The sequence below is a fragment of the Catharus ustulatus genome, chromosome 3 (genome assembly GCF_009819885.2).
Source record: "Catharus ustulatus isolate bCatUst1 chromosome 3, bCatUst1.pri.v2, whole genome shotgun sequence".
Classification (NCBI taxonomy): Eukaryota; Metazoa; Chordata; class Aves; order Passeriformes; family Turdidae; genus Catharus; species Catharus ustulatus.
This window is the reverse complement of record NC_046223.1, coordinates 83,544,323-83,564,608: the sequence shown is the minus strand read 5'-3', so window position 1 is coordinate 83,564,608 and position 20,286 is coordinate 83,544,323. Positions and strand designations below refer to the sequence as shown.

At 37.7% G+C, this 20,286-nt stretch overlaps 1 protein-coding gene across 1 annotated transcript in view; it reads right to left on the bottom strand.

The window, feature by feature from the left end:
- Positions 1–304: 304 nt before the first annotated feature.
- Positions 305–20,286, bottom strand: part of UBE3D (ubiquitin protein ligase E3D) — an 81,266-nt gene continuing 61,284 nt past the window's right edge. The window contains exon 10 of the mRNA XM_033054454.1: positions 305–1,261. Within this exon, the coding sequence (XP_032910345.1) occupies positions 1,241–1,261 (21 nt within the window). The 3' untranslated portion in view covers positions 305–1,240. The remainder of the gene's footprint in view (positions 1,262–20,286) is intronic.

Sequence of the window (20,286 nt, the reverse complement as noted above, 5' to 3'; positions counted from 1 at the left end):
GCTGTGTCCTCCCTCTAGCTTCTTGCCCCTCTTTACTGAGGAAAGTGGAGCAGAGTAGGAAATAAGAGAAAGTTCAGCTATAGTCAAAATATGATGTTGGAGTCACAAACCACAGCACCACAGTGGTTCTTATGATGAAAGTTGCTCCATACATGCAAAATAAGAACAGGGGTCATTCAAAGAGGCTGAAAAAGATTTTAAAGCTGGAATATTTTGGTGTGGTATGAATGATTTCCTTGTGCAAATTGTTCAGTCATACTCTGGGAAGCTGAAACTGTCACAGAAATTAGGCAAGAACAAATGGTAAACTAATTTAGAAAAATATTTTATTCATAAAATGACTCAGCTTTGGTGCATAGACAAAATACCTTGAGTTAGATAACTTAGTCCCTGAATACAAAAGTCAGAATAATTTTGTTCTTCCTTCAATACTGAAAAACTAAAATAACTGAAAAATTATGTCCAAAGTGGATGCTGTGAGGCCTCAGCTCCTTGTCTTTGGATGTGTAAAACCAAGGTGTCCAACACTTTGTAGGATCATTTCCTATGTTAGGATCATTTAATAAGTAAAGGGCATGTTAACTTTCCTTGAAATAATAATGATAATGATAATGATAATGATGATGATGATGATTATTATTATTATTATTATTCCAAATAACCATAAAATTTTGATTCCCCAAAAACCTTATCTTTTTTTTATCTACATATTGTGCAGGCATGTAGAATCACTCTCAAGCAGAGAGGTAAACCTTAATGCAGAAACAATTACATGACAACAATGTAATTTTTACAAAAAAAACGTATTTCATGTTTTAAAGTTGGACCTCTAACTTCACCAGAACAAAGAACTCACATTAGTATCCATGATATTTTAAAATATTTGCTACCAGTTGTGAACTTTCCTGAGGATATATACATTGCAATCAAACAAAGGTAGTACAAGACACATAGGGAATTTCATTTTGACAGTGAAGACATTGTAATAGTCATCCCAGCTGGGTGCCATAGGAATGACAGGAATGACATCTAAGAATGCACTGGATACAAAAGTCAACTCTGTCTTTGGTTTTGAAACACATTCAGATATGAAGAATACACCCACCCACCCACCCTATCCCATTTTCTTTTGTATTGCCAGGGGATTTTCTTCTAGAAGTTCCACCACTGGAAGTTGTCTGTACACATTTCTGCTGAAAATGAATCTAAGAATAGCTTTCAACACAGGTATCTTCATTCTTCACATCTTCAAAAAGGCAACCTACAAAAGGAAGCAAAAACAATACTGTCATTAGTTTCAACACTGCAAGTAAAACAAAGATGCTTCTTTGTATCCGTAGAAATTATATATTATAATAATCTCTTTACTTAATAACACACTAATGTAATGAGAAAACAGAGGCTGCATTTGTATTTTTCCACCTCTTCTCTACCTAACATGTCTCCCAAAAATTCCTAAACTTTCTTTTTTTTGCTCAAGCACTGCCTGTGTTGCAGAACTTTTTTCCCCCAGGATAACAAAGAATGTATATCTCATCTAAATTAAAAGGCTATTTGATAGTATTTTGAAACTAGCTTAGATTAAATCTTTGATACATTCCCTATCTTGTCTGAATATTAGTTTGTTTGAACAGTCCTGTCACTTTAAGTCAAGTCCTGATCCCAAAGTTATGATGAAAAGTCCAAAGTCATAAAGAAAAATGCCTTACATTTTGAAATAACCAGGAACCAAAATCTTATCTGAGGGGAGAAGACAAATGCTTCTAGAAAATGATGAGAAGATAGCAAATGATGTACCTCTTTAGTGCACTAAACTGTCTAACAGCTATTTAGAGAGAAGGTGATCTATCAAACACAAGAGACCTATAGGATTTCTGCTGTCCCAAACTCATTTGTTCTTGGTCACATGCATGCAGCAGCAGTTTCTCCTGTGTGGTTTTGCTTAGCCTTCTTCAGGATCTGCAGGATACTAATGCAGAAAGTTAAGTTAGCTGACTGGGAATGACACCTCCAGATTCTTATCTGCCAAGAAGATTGCTTCACATATTTTTTGCTGATTACAAAGACAGAAAAACAGATGTACCGATGTCTCCACAAAAACACAAGAAGAAAGAAAGAAAGAAAAATGACTACCAGGTTACACAACTGTCTTCTGAAAAGATAAAACCTGTTTCTCCTGTCCGATGAAAGACATGCAAGAAAAGAACTTCTGAGACAGATACTTCCTCATTGTTCTCTGCAAGAGTTTTCAACAGTCACTTAAGTCAAGATTAAAATTACCATCAATTACAACTTGGGATTTTCAGAGCTGACCCTCAATCACCACTCTACTTGATGCTGTGACTAAAAAACTCATGAAGCATGATCAACCAGAAGGTATTGAATGCAAACATAAAACTGCATAAAACTGAGTATTCAGAACAGAGGATTAAACAGTTAAAACATTCCTTTTGGATCCTGTGCCCAAAGCATATGTCTGCTATAAAGGATGAAAATAAATTTTAAAAAAAAGGCAGTTTTTAACATTTCTAGGATGGTTCTCAGAGAATCAGTCACACAAAGGATTCATGTCTAAATAACACATCTACAAGGCATAAATGGGACATGACAACAATTCTTGGTTAAGAATAGAAAAAAAATCATGCAAACTCACTTCCTGAACACTCTCACTCCAAGACTAACAACAATAACTCAGTAGAAAAATGCAGTCACTGCATGGAAGGGTTTGTACAGAGAACAAAACTGAGATCCCTGAAAGCTCCCACATTTCCAAATCATTCTTTTCTTCTTCCTGGAACTAAAATTCAGAAGCAAAAATTTGCATATCCTATATTAAGCATAAGGAAAAAATTCCTTGTAAGGATAGTGAGGCACTGGCACAGGTTGCCCAGAGAAGCTGTGGATGCTTCATCACTGGAAGTGTTCAAGGTCAGGATGGATGGAGCTTTGAGCAACCTCATCTAGTGGGAGGTGTCCCTGCCTGTGGTGGGAGGCTGGAACAAGATGATCTCTAAGGTCCTTTCCAGCCCAGGCCACACTATTCTATGATTCAATAATTAAAAGAACATAAATTTTGAGAAACATCTATAGGCAAACCTTGCCAGCAAACAGCTGGGTGGCCAGGGTGGGAGTTGGCCTGCTTTCCTGTGAAAATCTCATCACACTGACACATTCCCATAGAGTGGTTTTCATCAGTTCCATCAGTATTTTTCAGCAGTAAGCTGCTACCTCAAAATAATTTCTGTTAGCTCAACGAAGGAGAGTTGTAAAAGTCAGAGACTATTCATCGTGTAGGGAAATTTATCCTGCATGCCAAAGATTCCCACCCTCAAAGACAAAAATTGAAAGCAGAATCAATATGCTTGCTACCTTTATCACGATTTAACTGCTCAGATGAATAAAGACATATACATAATTATGAGCAAATGTAAAATCTTACCTCTGTGGAAGAGTCATAAGTTATACAGGCTAGGGATGAAGCCCTGGTACCAGTCAAATCAAAGACAAAACTCACATTGACTTTAACAGTGTGGGAGATCTGTCCTTGCATTGCAAGGAATAAATAAAAAAATCAAGAAAAGCAATAACCATCTCAATACACAAAACTCAAAATTTTAAGCAGATTTTTCTATTTGAGATTGCAGACTCCTTTGCTACACAGTTTTGAAGTGCCATTCGAGTGGATATATTTGTTTAATTTGACTGCTTGCTGTATTTTATAATGCATGAAATACACTTTTCTTCTCCTTTGAGAGAGTTATTTGCAACATAATGCTTCCCTAGACTAGGCTTTCCTACTGCCCAATAAACTGAAAAGCAACAAAAATAATAATTTATGGCTGTCTGTGTTTATATTTACTACCAATGTGAATGAAAAGAGCACATTAGATCATTCCTACAGCTGACATACCAGCAAAAAAAATGCAAATCAAACTGTTTAAAAAAACACCTGCAACCCATGAAAGTACTTCAGAACAAAATCAACTGAAACTAAACCACTTATGAAGTTTCACCTTATCCATCCAAAGTCCAATATGAAGCATATAAAATATTCCTTTATTACACTGTTAGTGTAGATGCAGTTGGATATCTAAACAGCAGTAAACAATATGTTCTACATAATAAATTAATTACTCTGTGTGGGAAAATGGGACTACATGGTTCTCCCCCAGTTTTTCCATCTGTTTCTATTAGACAGACAACTACTAGCTGCTTCCAGCTTCAGTAACAATGCTTTCAGCAAAGTCTGCACATCCAATATTTCCCTGCTATGAGTGCATTTTGAAAGAAAAATAATGTGCCAAGCAGTTATCTCATCTGCAATAGTTTATTACTAAATTCAGAATAAAAATCAGTTATCTAATCAGTTTTTTTTTACCTTACCTCCTGTCCCCTTCTTAAAGTGCTCAGGATAGCTCAGGATAGCCAGTATTAATCCACCCTTACAAACAATTTATCTACCCTACCATCCATGCTTCTATGACAGGAGACATTGTTTTTTTTCCTTTTCTCTCAATTATTTCTAAGATTTAATCTTACTCTGTCACAGAGTATCAAGTGCATCTCAGCCCTCTATCCCATTAGTTTCCACAGAGCCAGAAGCTGCCAAGACCTCTGGATAATGAACAAACATAAACTCCACATTTTGAAGCATTTTAAGAGATATCAATACAGAGGGAGCACCAGATCACCATAGTCATATGAGCAACAGATATATCTTACAAAATCACTCTTTCTATAAACAATAAAGCGGCATCAACTTTGTTAAAATCTCTTTTAATCAGGAAAGTTAAGAAATCCAGGTAGTGATATTCAATTTCAGAAGATGTACTCTCTTGGCTTTCTCAGGAAAATCATAGAATGGTTCAGGGTGGAAGAGATCACAAAGATTATCTAGTTCAAATCCCACTTGCCCTGGGCAACCTGATCAAGTGAAATATGTCCAAACACCAAGGAGTAAAAGGTGAAAGAAAACAGCTGCAACTTCTGAAAATATTTTTAAAACTATGGAGACCTAATGAATTTAGAGATAAAAGAGGGTGTTTCCAGATGGCTGAAGCTGGTGAAAAGAAATCTCTTCTACCAAGTGCTAACACTAGGTGAGCAGAGTTCACGACTGCTGTAGAAGCAGAAGCGTGATAGAAGCAGCTAAACAACATATTTTAAAGAAATGCAATTTGCAAATCAGCTAAGCAAGGAGAAAGCAGTTCAATCTTTGAATCAGCTGCAAGAACAGTAACAGGAGCCAGATCCTTACTTCCACAAAACAGTTGTAGTTCCCATGTTGTAACATAAGCTTTGAAACGTTATCTTCTTCTCTTTTAAGGTGTCCAGGTGAATGGTGCATAAAGATCCCTACGTATGTCTCTCAAAGCTGACAACGAAGGATTTTTAATACCTATGTCTCTCCTAAGAGCTAAACAAAAGTATGTAAAAGATACAGAATTTCTCTTCAGTTCTGGAGAGGGAATTGTAGTTCTGTTTATTCCTGCATAATTATAAAGGAAAATAGTGGGTTGAAAGTAGTTATGTATGCTTCAGTTTCAGCTGAAGAAATTAGATCTCTGAATGCTTCCTAAAATATGACTGCTGTGTTTTTTTCCACTGCACAACAAAGAATAAAACACCACCCAGATCAAACACAAAGCTTAAACATATAAAAGACATTTTACTGTTGTCTTCTTTGAACATTAGGCCAATTTTTAAAGACTTCCACGCACAGTTCATAATGTACATCGTGCTTTAGAAGAACACAACTTACATGGCTATCTTAAATCATATCTACTGCAACAGACAGTCTGTACATAGACAGATACCCACGCTTTAATCCTGCACATGTGCTAGTGTGAAATCAGGCGTGATGAAACGACTGCAGAGGAAACGTTGATTACACACCAGCAAGGCTACAGCCTACAATCAACATCAAATGCTGTATTTATTTCCACTCAAGGCTGACAGGTAATCAAGCAATGCCATGCTATCCATGTGCACAGGAAGAGAATAACCTTCCCAAAAAGACAAGGACAGCTGTGGGCAGACCTCTGCCCCTAGATCCAGCTGTGTGGATGATACTAATCTCACAGTGCCTCTCTGCTGCAAGTTACCATTCCTCTCTCCCCACAAAAGACCACTTCAGAGTTTCTCCTAGTGTCTGGTGAAATCAGAGTGACTAAATGGATGGGTTTATCCTAGAAACAAGAAAGGGAGGGCTCACACAAGCAATTCTGCTGGCAGATCACAGGGGAGAGACAAATCACTGGTGGAAATGAGAGTGAAAAGCTGAGAACAGTGGTTTTTTCCACATGTACAGCTGGATTTAAAAGATAACATACTGAAAGCCTCAGACCAGTCTAATTCACATCCAGATTTGTATTGCTACAAATGTACAACTAGTGCTAAATGTTATGGCTTAAGCCATAATAACTACAGCTAGTACAACTGCTTGTGTGGTTGCAATTCTATTGCAGTCAAGATGCCCTGTACATAGAATACACTTCTACCTTGGAAAAAGAATCAGAGAAAGTGATATAAACATGTTTGTGTGAATATAACTGAATCTACATATCCCTTATCCCCATATTTAATAATGCACTAATACCACTACCGGGACAATGTGCATAAACAGACAGAGAAGCCATAACCTGCCTGATACATTTCTCACTCCTGTAAAATAAAGACAGATCAATGAGTGGGAGGATTAAAGCATCTGCACCATGTCTAGGTCCCAGCTCTATAAATATTTGATTTCTGATAAACTCTGCAAGAAGTTTGTGTTGCCACAGGTGATGAAAAGGCAGAGCAGTCAAGGAATAAGGTCTTTCCCAGAGAGGAAACAGCGCTCCTTCCATTCCTGCACCACGACCAGAAGCAGTGACAACTTGTAACTGTTACCATTACCCTCTGGATTAGCAACTACAGGCAATGGCTGATTATAAATAGCCACATTAAATCTTAAGAGCTCACCTTCCTACCCACACCATACATTTTATATATTTGTTCTCACCTAACAATCTGGGATCAAGTCTGCTGATGCACAAATACTCTGTTCCAGAAATACATTTTGGCACCAGTGTGAATGAATGGACACAAAGCAGATGGCATTAGATGAGCAGAGACGTGAGAGAACATTAACTGCTATATTTACACTTGCTCCCACTGAATCCAGAGACCCATACAAAAGCAGATGTCTTTTCCAGACTTGAATGTTACCAAGCTGTTGCATATTACCCCTAGATCTCTGGAGTGGCTTTTGGGGAAAGCAAAGGCATTTTTAGAGGAAATTGGAGAGTAAAACAGCATGTTCACTACTAGAAGAATGAGAGGAGTCAGAGACACAATCATCATGGTTGGAAAAGACCTCTAAGATGATCAAAACCATCAATCATTGAGATGAGCCTATCTTGACAGTATAGGTTGAGGTAGATATATGACAATATATATATTGCCCCACAGGGCCTCCCAGTAGCCTGCAAACTCACTGGCTACACTCCAGCAGCAAAGGTGTGACCTCTGTTACGCTGGTTAGTTCTTTTTCTTCTGTACTGCAGGCTCTCATGATAATAGTTGAACCTTGGGTCACTTGGTGCCTGTTTCTCCGATGGTGTGGAGGTCATGTAAGCAGACTTGGTGCTCTAGTATCTCCTCCACAGCTCATCAATAGCAGCCACTTAACACAGCATGTCAACAATAATTGTCTCATGTTCTCTCACACAGGGAAAGTTTCCCAATATGCTTTAAATGTGAGAAGTCTGGTTTTGAGTATGCACCAGAACACAAAAAAGTGTTTTATTAAACTACCCTTCCTTTGCATTTTTGGTCTAAGAAAACTAAGGAAACATCACCTGTGCTCATAGCACCACAACTTCATACCACTAGGGTGGTAGGTCTTAAATATTTTACTATAGAAAAAAAAAGTGTTTCTAGAGGAATTTGAGTCTCTAGAAAAGGTCACTAAAACAATACTACAATACTACAGATTGACAGAACAGATACAGTTGCAGAAGCCAAGTTTAAAATATTTAATGAAGTAACAAAAATTTATAGGGTCAATCTAAAAGCATTCATGACTTATCACTATCATGCTCAAGTTGCAAAGGAGACAGAAACTAAAATACATTCAGAATACTCTCTCAGCCAAACACAGCAGCACTGTGCTGCACAGGACTAGGTCCTGAAGGCAATAATGAAGCCAGCAGAAGCACAGATTGTGGAACCATGCTACCCTGACAAACTAAAACGTTGCAAACTGGGTTGAAGAACAAAGGTATGTGGAATGGTGGCTTTGCAGTCTGATCCACTAATCCCTACAGGGCTCAGATTTGGGTATGGAGGAGGGGACATTCTTGAAGATCTCACCTCACTTACTCCATGGATGTCAAGGTCATTCTTTAGCAGATACATCTGCAGGGAATTCCACATCTCAATGAGTATGTGCTTCAAACAGCTTTAAGGTCTAACAGCAAATATAACTTTGTCCAGTGCTATGCTACCACAGAAGCAGAGGAAGAGAGGTGGCAATGAAAGCTGGGAAGAACCTGGCTTCAGCAGACCTATCAGCTGAAGAGTGAAATTCCCCAGAATCCTAGGAGAAGGCTGGGGAAAGGTAAGTCCTCTGCTGTACAACACGAAATGCACATCTGTGGACTTTCCAGTCTTCAAAGCAGGAACAAACTGATTAGAATGCCACTCTGATAAATCACTTCTTCTGTCCAAGCTGGAGAAAAAGTGAAATACAACCAAAACAACTGAGCAGAAAGAGAATTAGATTCCTTTCATTCAATTTCTAGTGGAATTAATTTCAACCAAAGCAAGCGTTTCCTCCTTTAAATATGATTTCTCAATCTGATAATGTACCTCCAGGATTTAAGAAATAAACTAATCTATAAATCAGCATGCATTCTTTCAACTGAATCCTTCCTAAAGCATTAATTTCTTATAATAATGAAGCTAGATGTGAAATGTGACAGAGATAAATGAGAAAAAGCAAGAGATTCCTCCAAAGTACCAGGTTGTGCATGTGTACTGCAAGCTATCACTTTGCAATTGTTAAACAGTTGCATGATGAAACTTGCTGAAGCTTTAGAGAGAAAACCACTGGCAGTTTCAAAACCAGTAGAAGATAAATCTCTGCATGTTTTTAGTTTATATGAAGACAAGCAATTCTTTAAAATTTTAGATCAAGTCGTTCTTCGTGTGAAAAAAGGAAAAGCTTTTTGGGTTTGTTTTCTTTCAGAATGAGATAGCTATTAATCTTTTTGTTTCTTTACATCTAGAAGTCCCAAAACTTTATGACTTTATTTTGTTTTCTGCCAAACCTTCCTCATTAGCCTGTGCTATTTTTATTTCCACAGCAGACATTACTTCTTGTGGTAGCCATCTTAAGACGGGCACAGAAATAGCAGCATTATTTACCTTTGCTAGTCTTACTTACACTTTCTTGAATGTAAACCATAATGGGGGGCATAACTGGGTACTAATGTTGCATTGCAATTATTATACAAAGCAAACTGAGCTAAATACCCCACGGAATTTAAGATTTTTTTTTAGTCAATACCAGATGAAGTTTGTTTTTTTACTGTAATAATCACCAGACTCCAAACTTAAAACTAATCATACGGTCAGAGCAACACACATATTTCTGCATCAGATGGTTTCAAATTGCTGCAGAAAAACATTTGTTTAAGCACATATATGCATGGGCAGTTGTAAAACACAGGTTAACCTAAAAATGAGGCACTGCAAGATGCTCTATCAATTAACTGCATGCTAGCTGTGTCCTAAAGCTAGAGACATGAAGAAATTAATGCCTGGCAGCCCAAACTGAAACATATGATGCAGTTTCTAAAAACTTAGTCTTGCTGAAAGGTGTGTAATGAGGCTGAATTGGAGGAGGGTGGGACTTCCACCTTTCCAAGCCCTGCATTCCAGTGGGCCATTCCACACTCACAGTCTGCTGTTACGCCAGGACTTGCTCCTACGTGATTCCCTGAAAGTCATGTCACTCCAAGCTTTTGCTCTCTTTTTGCAGTTCCCATGCCACAGATTCTTGGGAACCCGTTTCAACTGGTCAGAATCAATAATATTGCTGTATCTTCCCCAGAAAGGGGAAGAACTGACACACTGGTGCTGCTTTGGCATTCAGCAGCTGCATCTTTTATAGAATTTCAGCATTGAAGACGAGGATGAAAAAAGCCCTGAACAAGGCACTATGAATAGTCTGTTGTCTTATAAAACAAAGATCTAAACAGAGAAATATATGGATTTATTTTGTTGACCATGAAGCAATTGAATTGTACCTAATTCCAGAGAGAATAAATAGGGTCAGCTACGTGGCCACATAACCTCCCTTTAACAGTGAATCTCCTCTCTCAAAATTAAGCTGATAAAGTATGGTGCATGTCAGGTGTGTTTCACAGCACACTATGCACTTAAGTCTTTGATAGATGCTGGCTTACCCAGATGTGTGATGTTCTGGTCATTTGCATGGCTGTTGCTCTCAATTAGATGCTCTTAGGTGATACTCTCTGCAACAAGATTTATGAAGCATCCTATCTCACCCAAATACTTTCTTACTCTATTTCAATCCTATTATGTCTTAAAAAAAGGGAAGTGCTAACATAAGTGAAAGAGAAGAGCTGGTTTTAGGTCTCTACTACACAGTAACACAGCTGGATTTTAAGATGGCAACGTGTCCTTTCCTCTCCTTTTATACATGAAGTACTGTAGCACACTCTAAAACAGAAAGGTGACTTTCAAGTGCTGCATCATCCGAACCAGAAAAATGAATAATATAGTTTTCTACTGCCAGCTTAGTTTTTCAGCTCAAATGATCCCTTCACCATAAACTAACATTTTTCTGTTATTCCCTGTTATTGAATCATTCCCCACAGTAACTCAAATCGTCTTTCTCCTACTTTTAACCACTACTCCTAACAATTTTTTTCTCACTCCAATCAATCTTTCCCTTAAACCCACACAATACACCTTTCATCAAGATTTACCTCCAGCCTGTACTATGTCAGATATACTGCAGTAGAAGATAAAGTCTTGCTCACAGTTTCTCCAGGAAAAGCAAGATTACTACAAAAATAGTTATTTGTTTCCCAGCTGCAGCAGCAGGTAAAATCTAGAAGCCAGAATCCCCTTCAGGGCCTGGCTGGAGACGCCTTTCCTTGCTCATGTTTCTTATCTTTTTTCTCTCCTCAACTCCCTTGCCCTTCATAGGAGTAAAACAGCAGGCTAAGATTATTTCAGCTTTAGAAGAAACTTGGTGGAAAGCTAGAGGAACTGAACAGGAAACCTAAGAAGAAAGGAGAAGAAAGCAGTATATCTTGCTACAAACTGAAGTGTAGGCAAGCATTTGCACTAATAAAAGATGTAATTGGGTTGCATTAACAAGGCTATCACACAGGCATCAACCAAAGAAATTGAGTTTCCCTCACACTCTCCTGAACTCCCAGTGCAATAGCAATACAGTTATCTCCAGGATTCACCACTGGCAAGACGCCAGAGACATTAGATATTAATGTTGTAGGTCAATGTACCTTTGAATTTTAATTTAATGAAAATCAGTCTTTCTGTCCAAATTTAGGCCTCTGTTCAGAGTCTGTTTGAGGCCAATCATAAGACAACCTTCTCATGTCTCACACTGAAATGGCTTAAAAACCCCAAAACACAGGTAAAACTCACACGGGAAATTACAGAGCAGCACCAGAGATCACATGCTCTGCCTTCAAACAGATTGTTGGGAAAAGATTTATTAAAAACTGCTGTGGTAAGGTGCTTTACAAACACAGAGGTTACAAGGAAACAAGCCAATCACTTTGGTTAATACTCTACTTACTAATGGCCTGGAGAGTATAACTGCAGTTTAATTTTGCTTTTGTCTCTACAGTGTTACATTTTTTATCTAAAAAGAAAAGCTACCAAGCCCTGAAAGCCAAGCAGTGGTCTACCCTCTTCATATCCTGCAATGTTTATAGTTAGTTATGTCATAGAAACCAGTACACAGATGTGAACTGGGTTTATAAGAGTCTCCCTTAGCAAATGTACAGGAGCAGAGCACCACTGCAATGCCATGCTGAAAATTCTAGGATATCTTGTCACATACTCAGTGCTGCCACAGTGTCAGACATGGCCATCTCCTGTGTGTACACCCATTTCTCAACATACCAAACACAAATGCTACCTGACATATGATTTGAAATATCAGTAAGATGTGAGGAGAGGGCAGAGGGAGCATGACACAGAATGAATGCACTGGAGAACAGAAGAAATAAATTATATCTTTTACTGCGAGATATTTAGTTATATGCTCACATTTACACACAATCTTTATTTTTACATGCAGTCAAATCTACCATAACTCTAAAGAAAACAGTAGAGGGGATTAAAGGAGAATGTGGCACTGTTATGTAACACTTTGAAACTAGATAGGTTGAACATGTCTTCATTGGGTTATCTTTTGAAAACTTTATGGAAAAAAAAGCAAGTTTGAAAAATTAGCTGCTTAAATTCTCTCTTTGCTTCCTGGCAGTTAAAACTAGAATGAGAATAAATACCTCTCTGCATGAGGTATGAGGATTAATTTGTTTGTGTATATAAATGGGTATTTAAGTATCAACTACTATTTTATTTTTAACACCTGATTGGGACTACTGCATTTCTACCAGAGTCAGCTTTTGGCAAGAGATCAAGACTGAGTTAAAACAGGAGCAGGTGTTTAGACGATGATATGGCTGCAATAAAAGCACAAACCAAGAAGATGAAGGAAAAAAATATATAACACATTAACTTGTGTCCTGTGAAATAGAGAGACACACAGAAGAAAACATAAAACCACAATAACTAAGGGATATTTAGGAAAATGTCTTTTCCCACTATGATTCACTCCCAGGGGGACAGAGTCTGAGCAGGGCTGTCCTTTGGTCCCAGGTCATCCTGTTCCTGTAAATCTCATGACGCCTATTAAATGGCCAAGCATTCAGTAAACACTGCTTAATACTGGTTGGGTAATAAAACATTTTCAAAGCCTCTAAAGGGTGTAGGATTTTAAGGCCACTCTCAGTGAGATCTGAGCTCTTAAATTATAGCAGATATTTTTACAGTGTGGATTTCTGGTCCCTAAGATCCCTATACCATTACTAGGTCAAACTGATTTTTATTTCTAGGGATTGAGCACATTCTTTTGCCAGCTGCAATCAGAACAAAAGCTGAAACCATCCATGTTAAGGCTCAAACTCATGAAAACAGATGTTTTCTTGGTAAAAAGAATAGTTATTGACCTTGAAGCTACATAAGAAAATACAGTAATTTCCATTTTAAGAATATTTTTCCTTTAGCAATAAGATAATAGAAGACAAAAGCTTTCAAGTAGGTTTTTTTTTGAAAGCAGGCTGTGCTCAAACGTCAATCCTGTAAGTTAAACCTCTTTTCATCAAGATTTACTATTAATGTCATACAAAAATTAAAGTAAATAAAGCTAACATTTTTAAAAGCAAATATCTGTGGGATAGTAGGTGTTGAAATATGCTGAGGTTCATTATTACTTTGTTTATTGCCACATTCATGTAAGAGTAGGATGTGATGTACAAAATAAATAAAACTTAACTATGGATATACCATGGGCAGCATGAGCCCTCAGCTCTGCGAACTCTCAGCATGACTGAATCTCAAAAGTAAAAAACTTGACTGAATAGTAGTCTAGACTATATTGAAGTCCCTTATGTCTTTCATTATTGAAAAGCATGCCTGTAGAACAACTGAGAGAAGGAATGCAGTAATGTAATTTCTGCATGCTAGACGCTTATTTTCCTGGTATTATATGATTCTTGCATTTTAAGAAGGTTTAATGCAATTAACTTTGACTTCAGTACATTTAAATTGCATCCTTTCTAAGTCTTTCTTGTCAGTAGTCACCCATGAGAGAGAAGTCTATTAATTTAACAAATAAGTAAGAAAGATTCTAAAACAAGTGATGACAGAGAATTCTCTTTGAAAACAATACTGAAAAAAACCAATTTTGACCTGAGACAAATTCGCTCATCCTTTTGATTCTAATGATTTCCTCAACAACATGGTTATTCAGAAGTTGAACTTTGCCCTGGAACTTTGGTTTTGTACACACTTTGGAACACCTCTATTGTCATAGGGAGGCAATTATTCATGTGGTGAAGTGCTTATGGGAGTCAAATCTAGACTCATAAATAGCTTATGGATTCCTGCCTCTGACAGGTACCAGACAGTTTTAAATACTTACTCTCTATCGGGACAGATTTGGAAAATTTTGATGAATGTATCAATTAATGGCAATTGAAAGTTAATTTGCCTTCCAAAAAGAAGGGCTGTACAAGGAACCAGGGGGATCTTAAGGCAGAGCTTGATCCCCTGATGACCCATAATATTATCTGAAATAAAAGTACTGAGTTTAATAAAATACGAGAATTCCAAGCGGTCCCACGTATAAACCAGACCAATTATTAAAGTCTGTGAAGTAAAAACAGATCACAAAACATCTGATAGCATAAAATCCAGAGCAAAACCCTTTATGAACCAGTCTCTTTGTCAGATTCCTATCCCAGCATGTCAGAAGAGCATCAACAGTGGGAAATGTAAGTTAACACTCTCAAGCAGAGGTCAGACTGACCTCACTCATTGGCATCAGGACACAAACTTCCACAGCAGGGGCAGGATTGACCTTTTGCAACAACGACCTTTTGCACACTGTAGCACCACCAGAAGACTCTGAATCTCAGCACCCTGATACCATTCTTCTTAATTAACCATGACTAGTCAAAAACAGGAATAAACCCCAAATACAGGCATTTAATAATTCAAAGCCGAACACTCATTCCAAGCACAGCCTTTTTTCCCCACCAAATGAAATATCAAAGATTATACAAGGACCCCAGTAGCCTTCACTAATGTATTTCACCAGAGAAGTATGCATTTCTTTGGTGCTTGGGTAAGGAATAACCAAATGGTCTTGCAATCTTCCTCCCCACTGTGAGGCACACCTGCACAGTCACTGGATAATGCCAAAGAGGCAGAAGGAAGAGACAAGGTTACATGAACAAGAGGCTGGAGGAGATGGAAAGGTTCCTTAGATTGGCTAGGTTGCTACTGAATAGAAAACTACCACCCTCAATATCACAGCAATGGAAGCTGATGTACAGATCATTAAAATAGTCAAAATAAAGGTATAGGCAATATCGTGTGAAAAACACTGAATGAACATGGTATTAAGATGTCTGCAAATACACTTTGAAAGCAGTGTGTTCTATAGGCAGCTTTTCACCATATTCAGTTCTATAAAGAGAAGTCACATAAGGAGTACAGAAGGCAGTTTTCTATATCATATCATGTTCTGTTACTTCTTGAAGTTATTTTCATATATGATTTTATGGAAAATACAGGTAAATTATTCGATTTGTCTTCTCTGATGTCAAGGTGACTCTGCCTAGAAGCCCCAGACCTTTGCCCTCTCCAAAGATCTCCATTACTACTTCTAAATTGTGAGGAAGAGTTCACATCCTTAAAGATGTGAAATGTAACAAAAATTAAGCGAACAGGAAAACCTCAGCCATTTACACACATTTAAACATGAACACCAAACCAATCTCCCAAAAAAACTTTCAGAGACTGGATTTACAAAACGGAGTGCAGGTGCATCTATTGAACAGAGTACCCTCCCCTCTTTCATCACTCTTATTTACTTGTTTCATTTCTAATAAGAACATATCAGCTCTGAAACTGAGGGATGTGTATGCACCTACTACCACAACATATGCTTGCACTGTGACAGAACCAAAGGGGTTCAACAAGACAGAAATTCCTGTGAGCATTACCTATCTCCCTTCATTACCATTTTATGGAGCTCACAAACAGTTTCCCCCATACTGACTTTCTGCAGGCCCTCTTTTCTGTCCATCTTAGCTATTCTTTAATATAAATTTGAAATAATCTCCTTGGATTGTGCAGTATGCTTTTAATTTTTTCAGCCAAGTGCTATGCACAGCTTTTATCTGTAATAGTAACAGATTGCCAAGGACACACACAATGAGTCACGGAAAGAGTAAGGATTTCCTGGCTCTTAATCAATGCTCAGACAAGGCCTCTCATGTTTCCAATTTTCAGGAGCTGGCAGGTGGGGAGAAGACAAAAGAAAAAAAAAGATGGGAGGGAGACTTTTTAGGTAAGCAAAATAGACAAACAGAAAAAAAATCTGCAACAAGCTCTTCCTCTTCTCAGTTTCAGATTAACTGATGTAACAGTAATCACAGAATCTGCTGAAGAGCTTATATCTGGTTTTTAAAAACAACTGCAGTGGATAGAACAGAGGAAATATATCAATCAGCAGGAAAAAAGACACCAAAAAAATCTTAAAGCAGAAAGAAAAGAACAAGTTTGCTCAACAGTCTGGAAACAAAAAGAAAGGAACTTACTTGCTTTCAGGGCAGAGATTTGGATGCTTGCTCCCAAATAGGAGTGTAGGTAGCAGCATTAGCATATGCCCACTGCAGAACCATGAAAAAATCTGAGGGTTGTGAACACGGATGTAGGTGACATGAACCAGTTCTCACCTGAACACACTCCAGAAACACTGTGTGTTACACTGGTCTATTTAACTTAGGAAGATGATCCCCCCAAGATAAACTATAATTAGCAAGAGATGAAGAAGATTCAAGAGACAAATACAGATCATAGAGGTGATGTATCAGCACCCCAAAATAACTAATATCCATCCTAATAACGCCACCTACTCCAAAAAACTATGCAACTATTTACAAGACCCATTATGTCACAAAAGAACAAGGAAAATAATATTTCATCCCCATAAAAGTAGGCCACCCATCACATTCCAAAAAGGGATCCAAGCAAAAAAATAAACAGATTATGATACAAGTTGTATTCATTTATCACTGCAAAGCACAGCTCACATATGGGCTTTGACAGCACCCTGGATAACTGGCTGGTATGAGATCCATTTCAAAATGAAATAGATGGCAAAAAACTGGTGTCAGACAAACTGCACACATGTATGGGATACTTAGGGACTACTTGTCTCATTGGTAGGGATAATGCAATTATTTAGAGACTACTTTCCAACCAATATTTGCATTCCTGACCTAACTATCACTGAAGAGATCTAGTGCAACATCTGGTAGGTGCAGTCAACCCCACACCTCAGAAAATGAATGGCTCCTTTGGGTCCCTGCTCAGTCCAGCTAAAAAAACAGACTGCATCAACAACCATCACTGTGGACAGCAATCTATTTCAGCAGAGGGTGAGAACCAAGTGAGCCAGGAGGCAGCTCCTTCCAGATTCTCAGAGACACACAAGCAGTGAGTAACACAGCATTAGTGTGCACATTGCCCTAGGCTTTGCTGACAAAAACACACTGAAAGGCTGAGGTACTCAATGCCCTTTTTGCCTCAGTCTTTACTGATATCAGCCTGCAAGAATCCCAGGCCCCTGACACCAGTAGGGAAGTCTGCAAGAAGACTTATTCGTCATGAAGGAGGACCAGGTAACAGAACACTTCTAGAGGACATACATCTGCATCAGGAAAAGTGTTGTAGCAAGTTGAGGGAGGTCATCCTTCATCCCAAATCAGCACTGGTAAGGCCACATCTGGACTGTTGGGTGCAGGTCTGGGCTCCCCAGTACAAGAAAGATACGGACTTAATGAAGTGAGAAAAGGGCTAGGAACAGCTAAGGGACCTTGAGGATGATTAGAGATTGGAGTGTCTTTCATATGAAGAGAGGCTGTGAGCTGTGACTGTTCAGCCTGGACATGAGAAGGTCTAGGGGGATCACATCATTGTGTAAAAAATACCTGATGGGAGGGAATGAAGATGAGAGAGTCAGACTCCTCCCAGTAACGCCTGCTAACAGGACAAGGGGCAGTAAGCACAAATTCAAGAGCATGAAATTCTTTCTGAACTCTTTTTGACTCTAAAAGGGCAGAACACTGGCACAGGATGCCCAGGGAGGTTGTGGAGTATTCATCCTTGCAGATATTTAAAATCCAACTGGCATGGTCCTGAGTAACCTACTCCCGTTGACTGTGCTTTTTTGGACAAGATGATATCAAGACGTCACAGTCAACCTCAATGACTCTGTGACTCTGTAAATGTATTTCTGCTGCGTGCATTTTTAAGTGAACCAGCTAATTAACAAAGATTAGTAACTGAGGCATCCTTGAACACAAATGGTTCAAGTATTTTGTAAAACATGCAAACTGGACTTTGTCTACTCTGCTCTTTTAGGGGGGTTTAAACAGTGCAAATTTCACATTCCCTCTTAATTTTTCTTCCTAAGTTTCTTTTTATAAATCAACTTCCTTCATTCACTTGAAGATATTTTAGTTCAAAAAGGACAGAAAATACTTCTGAATTAAAACCTTATCTTGCAGTTTTGTTGAGTCCCCTTCTCCCCTCCTCCTTTGCAACCTCTTTTCTTTATATTACAATATAGTATGAATCTGTCCTTCAGCTCATGGATCTTATGTAGTCCATATTATTTTCTTCAAGCTTCTTTTCGTCCACTCGCTTTTTCTTTGTCTGTTTTCCAGCCACTGAATTCTCTCCAGTTTCAGATGAAAATAACAATTAGGTTTTATTATTATGAGACCTTTTCTTGTACTGATAAAAATCTTATTATGCAAAACAAAGCTAGAACAATTTCTTTAACAATGAGATTTTCATGTTCATTTTTAACTTCTTTATGGAAAACATTAACGACCTTCAAGAAGAATCAATTTTCCAGATTCTTTCTTCCAATTCTTTTTCTTATTTTTTTAATCCAATTTTACCAACAAGGATAAATATATATGAACAAAGTATACACTGGAGTCATATCTCCCTGGAGGCATTGTTTTGGATTACTGAGGTATAATTATTACAGCACATTGGTCTGCTCCAAGACTTCCAAAATACTGTTTAAAACATCTTCCTTAGGGCAAGGCCACTAAAAAACATGCTGTTGAACCATAATTGCCTGCATTATAAAAAAAAAATAGCATTTCCCAAAGTTCAATGAATGAAAAATAGCATAAATTAGTAGAAATGTAGAATAAGTTAGAAATGTTGCAAAGCTGAGGATCACAGCAAGACTTTAAGGTCTGAATGAAATAATCTGAAGTTCTTCAAAATGTTACCACTTTATAAGAAAACACTAAGAACTACAAAGATCTAAACCAGTTACTTTATATTCTGCATGAAAAACCCGTAATAAAACTGTAGTGAGTGAGTGGAATAAAAATGAAAAATTGGTTTCTCTCAAACTTTTAAAACAATCATTCTCCCGGACTTCCCACACTAAACACCCTGCTGCTTGACACACAATAGGAAACAGATTTTTTGTTCGCTTTGAACATCTGCCACACCATTTCACTCATTTTGCATCCTGAATTTAAGCATTTTATACAAAATTCTATTATACTGCATATACAACTAAAACAACTCTCAAAAGGGATTTTGATCCCCAAAACCCTAAATTTCCTTACTGAGTCAAATCAAATGAGCATGGTAGCTTGCATGTGTAAAGGTTACTTTTATAATGTGACTGATCCTCCCTACTTTTGCTTATTTAAAATAATTATTAGTCCCTTAGTTTGCTTTTAAAAATAGGGTTTCTAATGTTTAAATTTCAGGGATCTTTCCATAAACCTATTTATTTTTGCATTACAACATTTTTATGCAGTCATAGATACATGTCCACTGTTCATTACACAAAGTCCAACTAAAGGAAAAAAAAATGCTTTGCACTTTTTCCTATCTTCTATCTCTGGCTGAATCTTCTCTTCCCAACTATAAACACAAATAGAGTCTGTTTAAATACAGAAAGACTGAAAAAACAGAAGGAAAGAAAAGCACAGACCTTGAACACTAGGAGTAAAATTAAATTAGTTAACTGCTAGAAGCATGAAGCATTAATGAAATAGAAATAGAGAATTTTCCCCTTATGAGGAACATTTATTCGGTGTTAATTAAATTCTTCTATTCAAAAATCTATACTTACCCAAGTGTAAAAATATTACATCATATCAATAACTGCAGAGTGTAAGCAAGTACTACATTATAAGCATCTTTTCCCCATCTAGTGGAGTGAGGCCTTTAAATCATTTATACTGATTGAGAGTCTTCAAATGAAAGGACAAAAAAACCAACAGAGAACCCTCTGCACGAACCAGTGACCACCGCGATTAATTCGCTTGTCTAACAAATAGCTATTGGAGATTAGCTTCAAGCATTTGCTCGCAAAGTTCACATGCAATAGTGTTA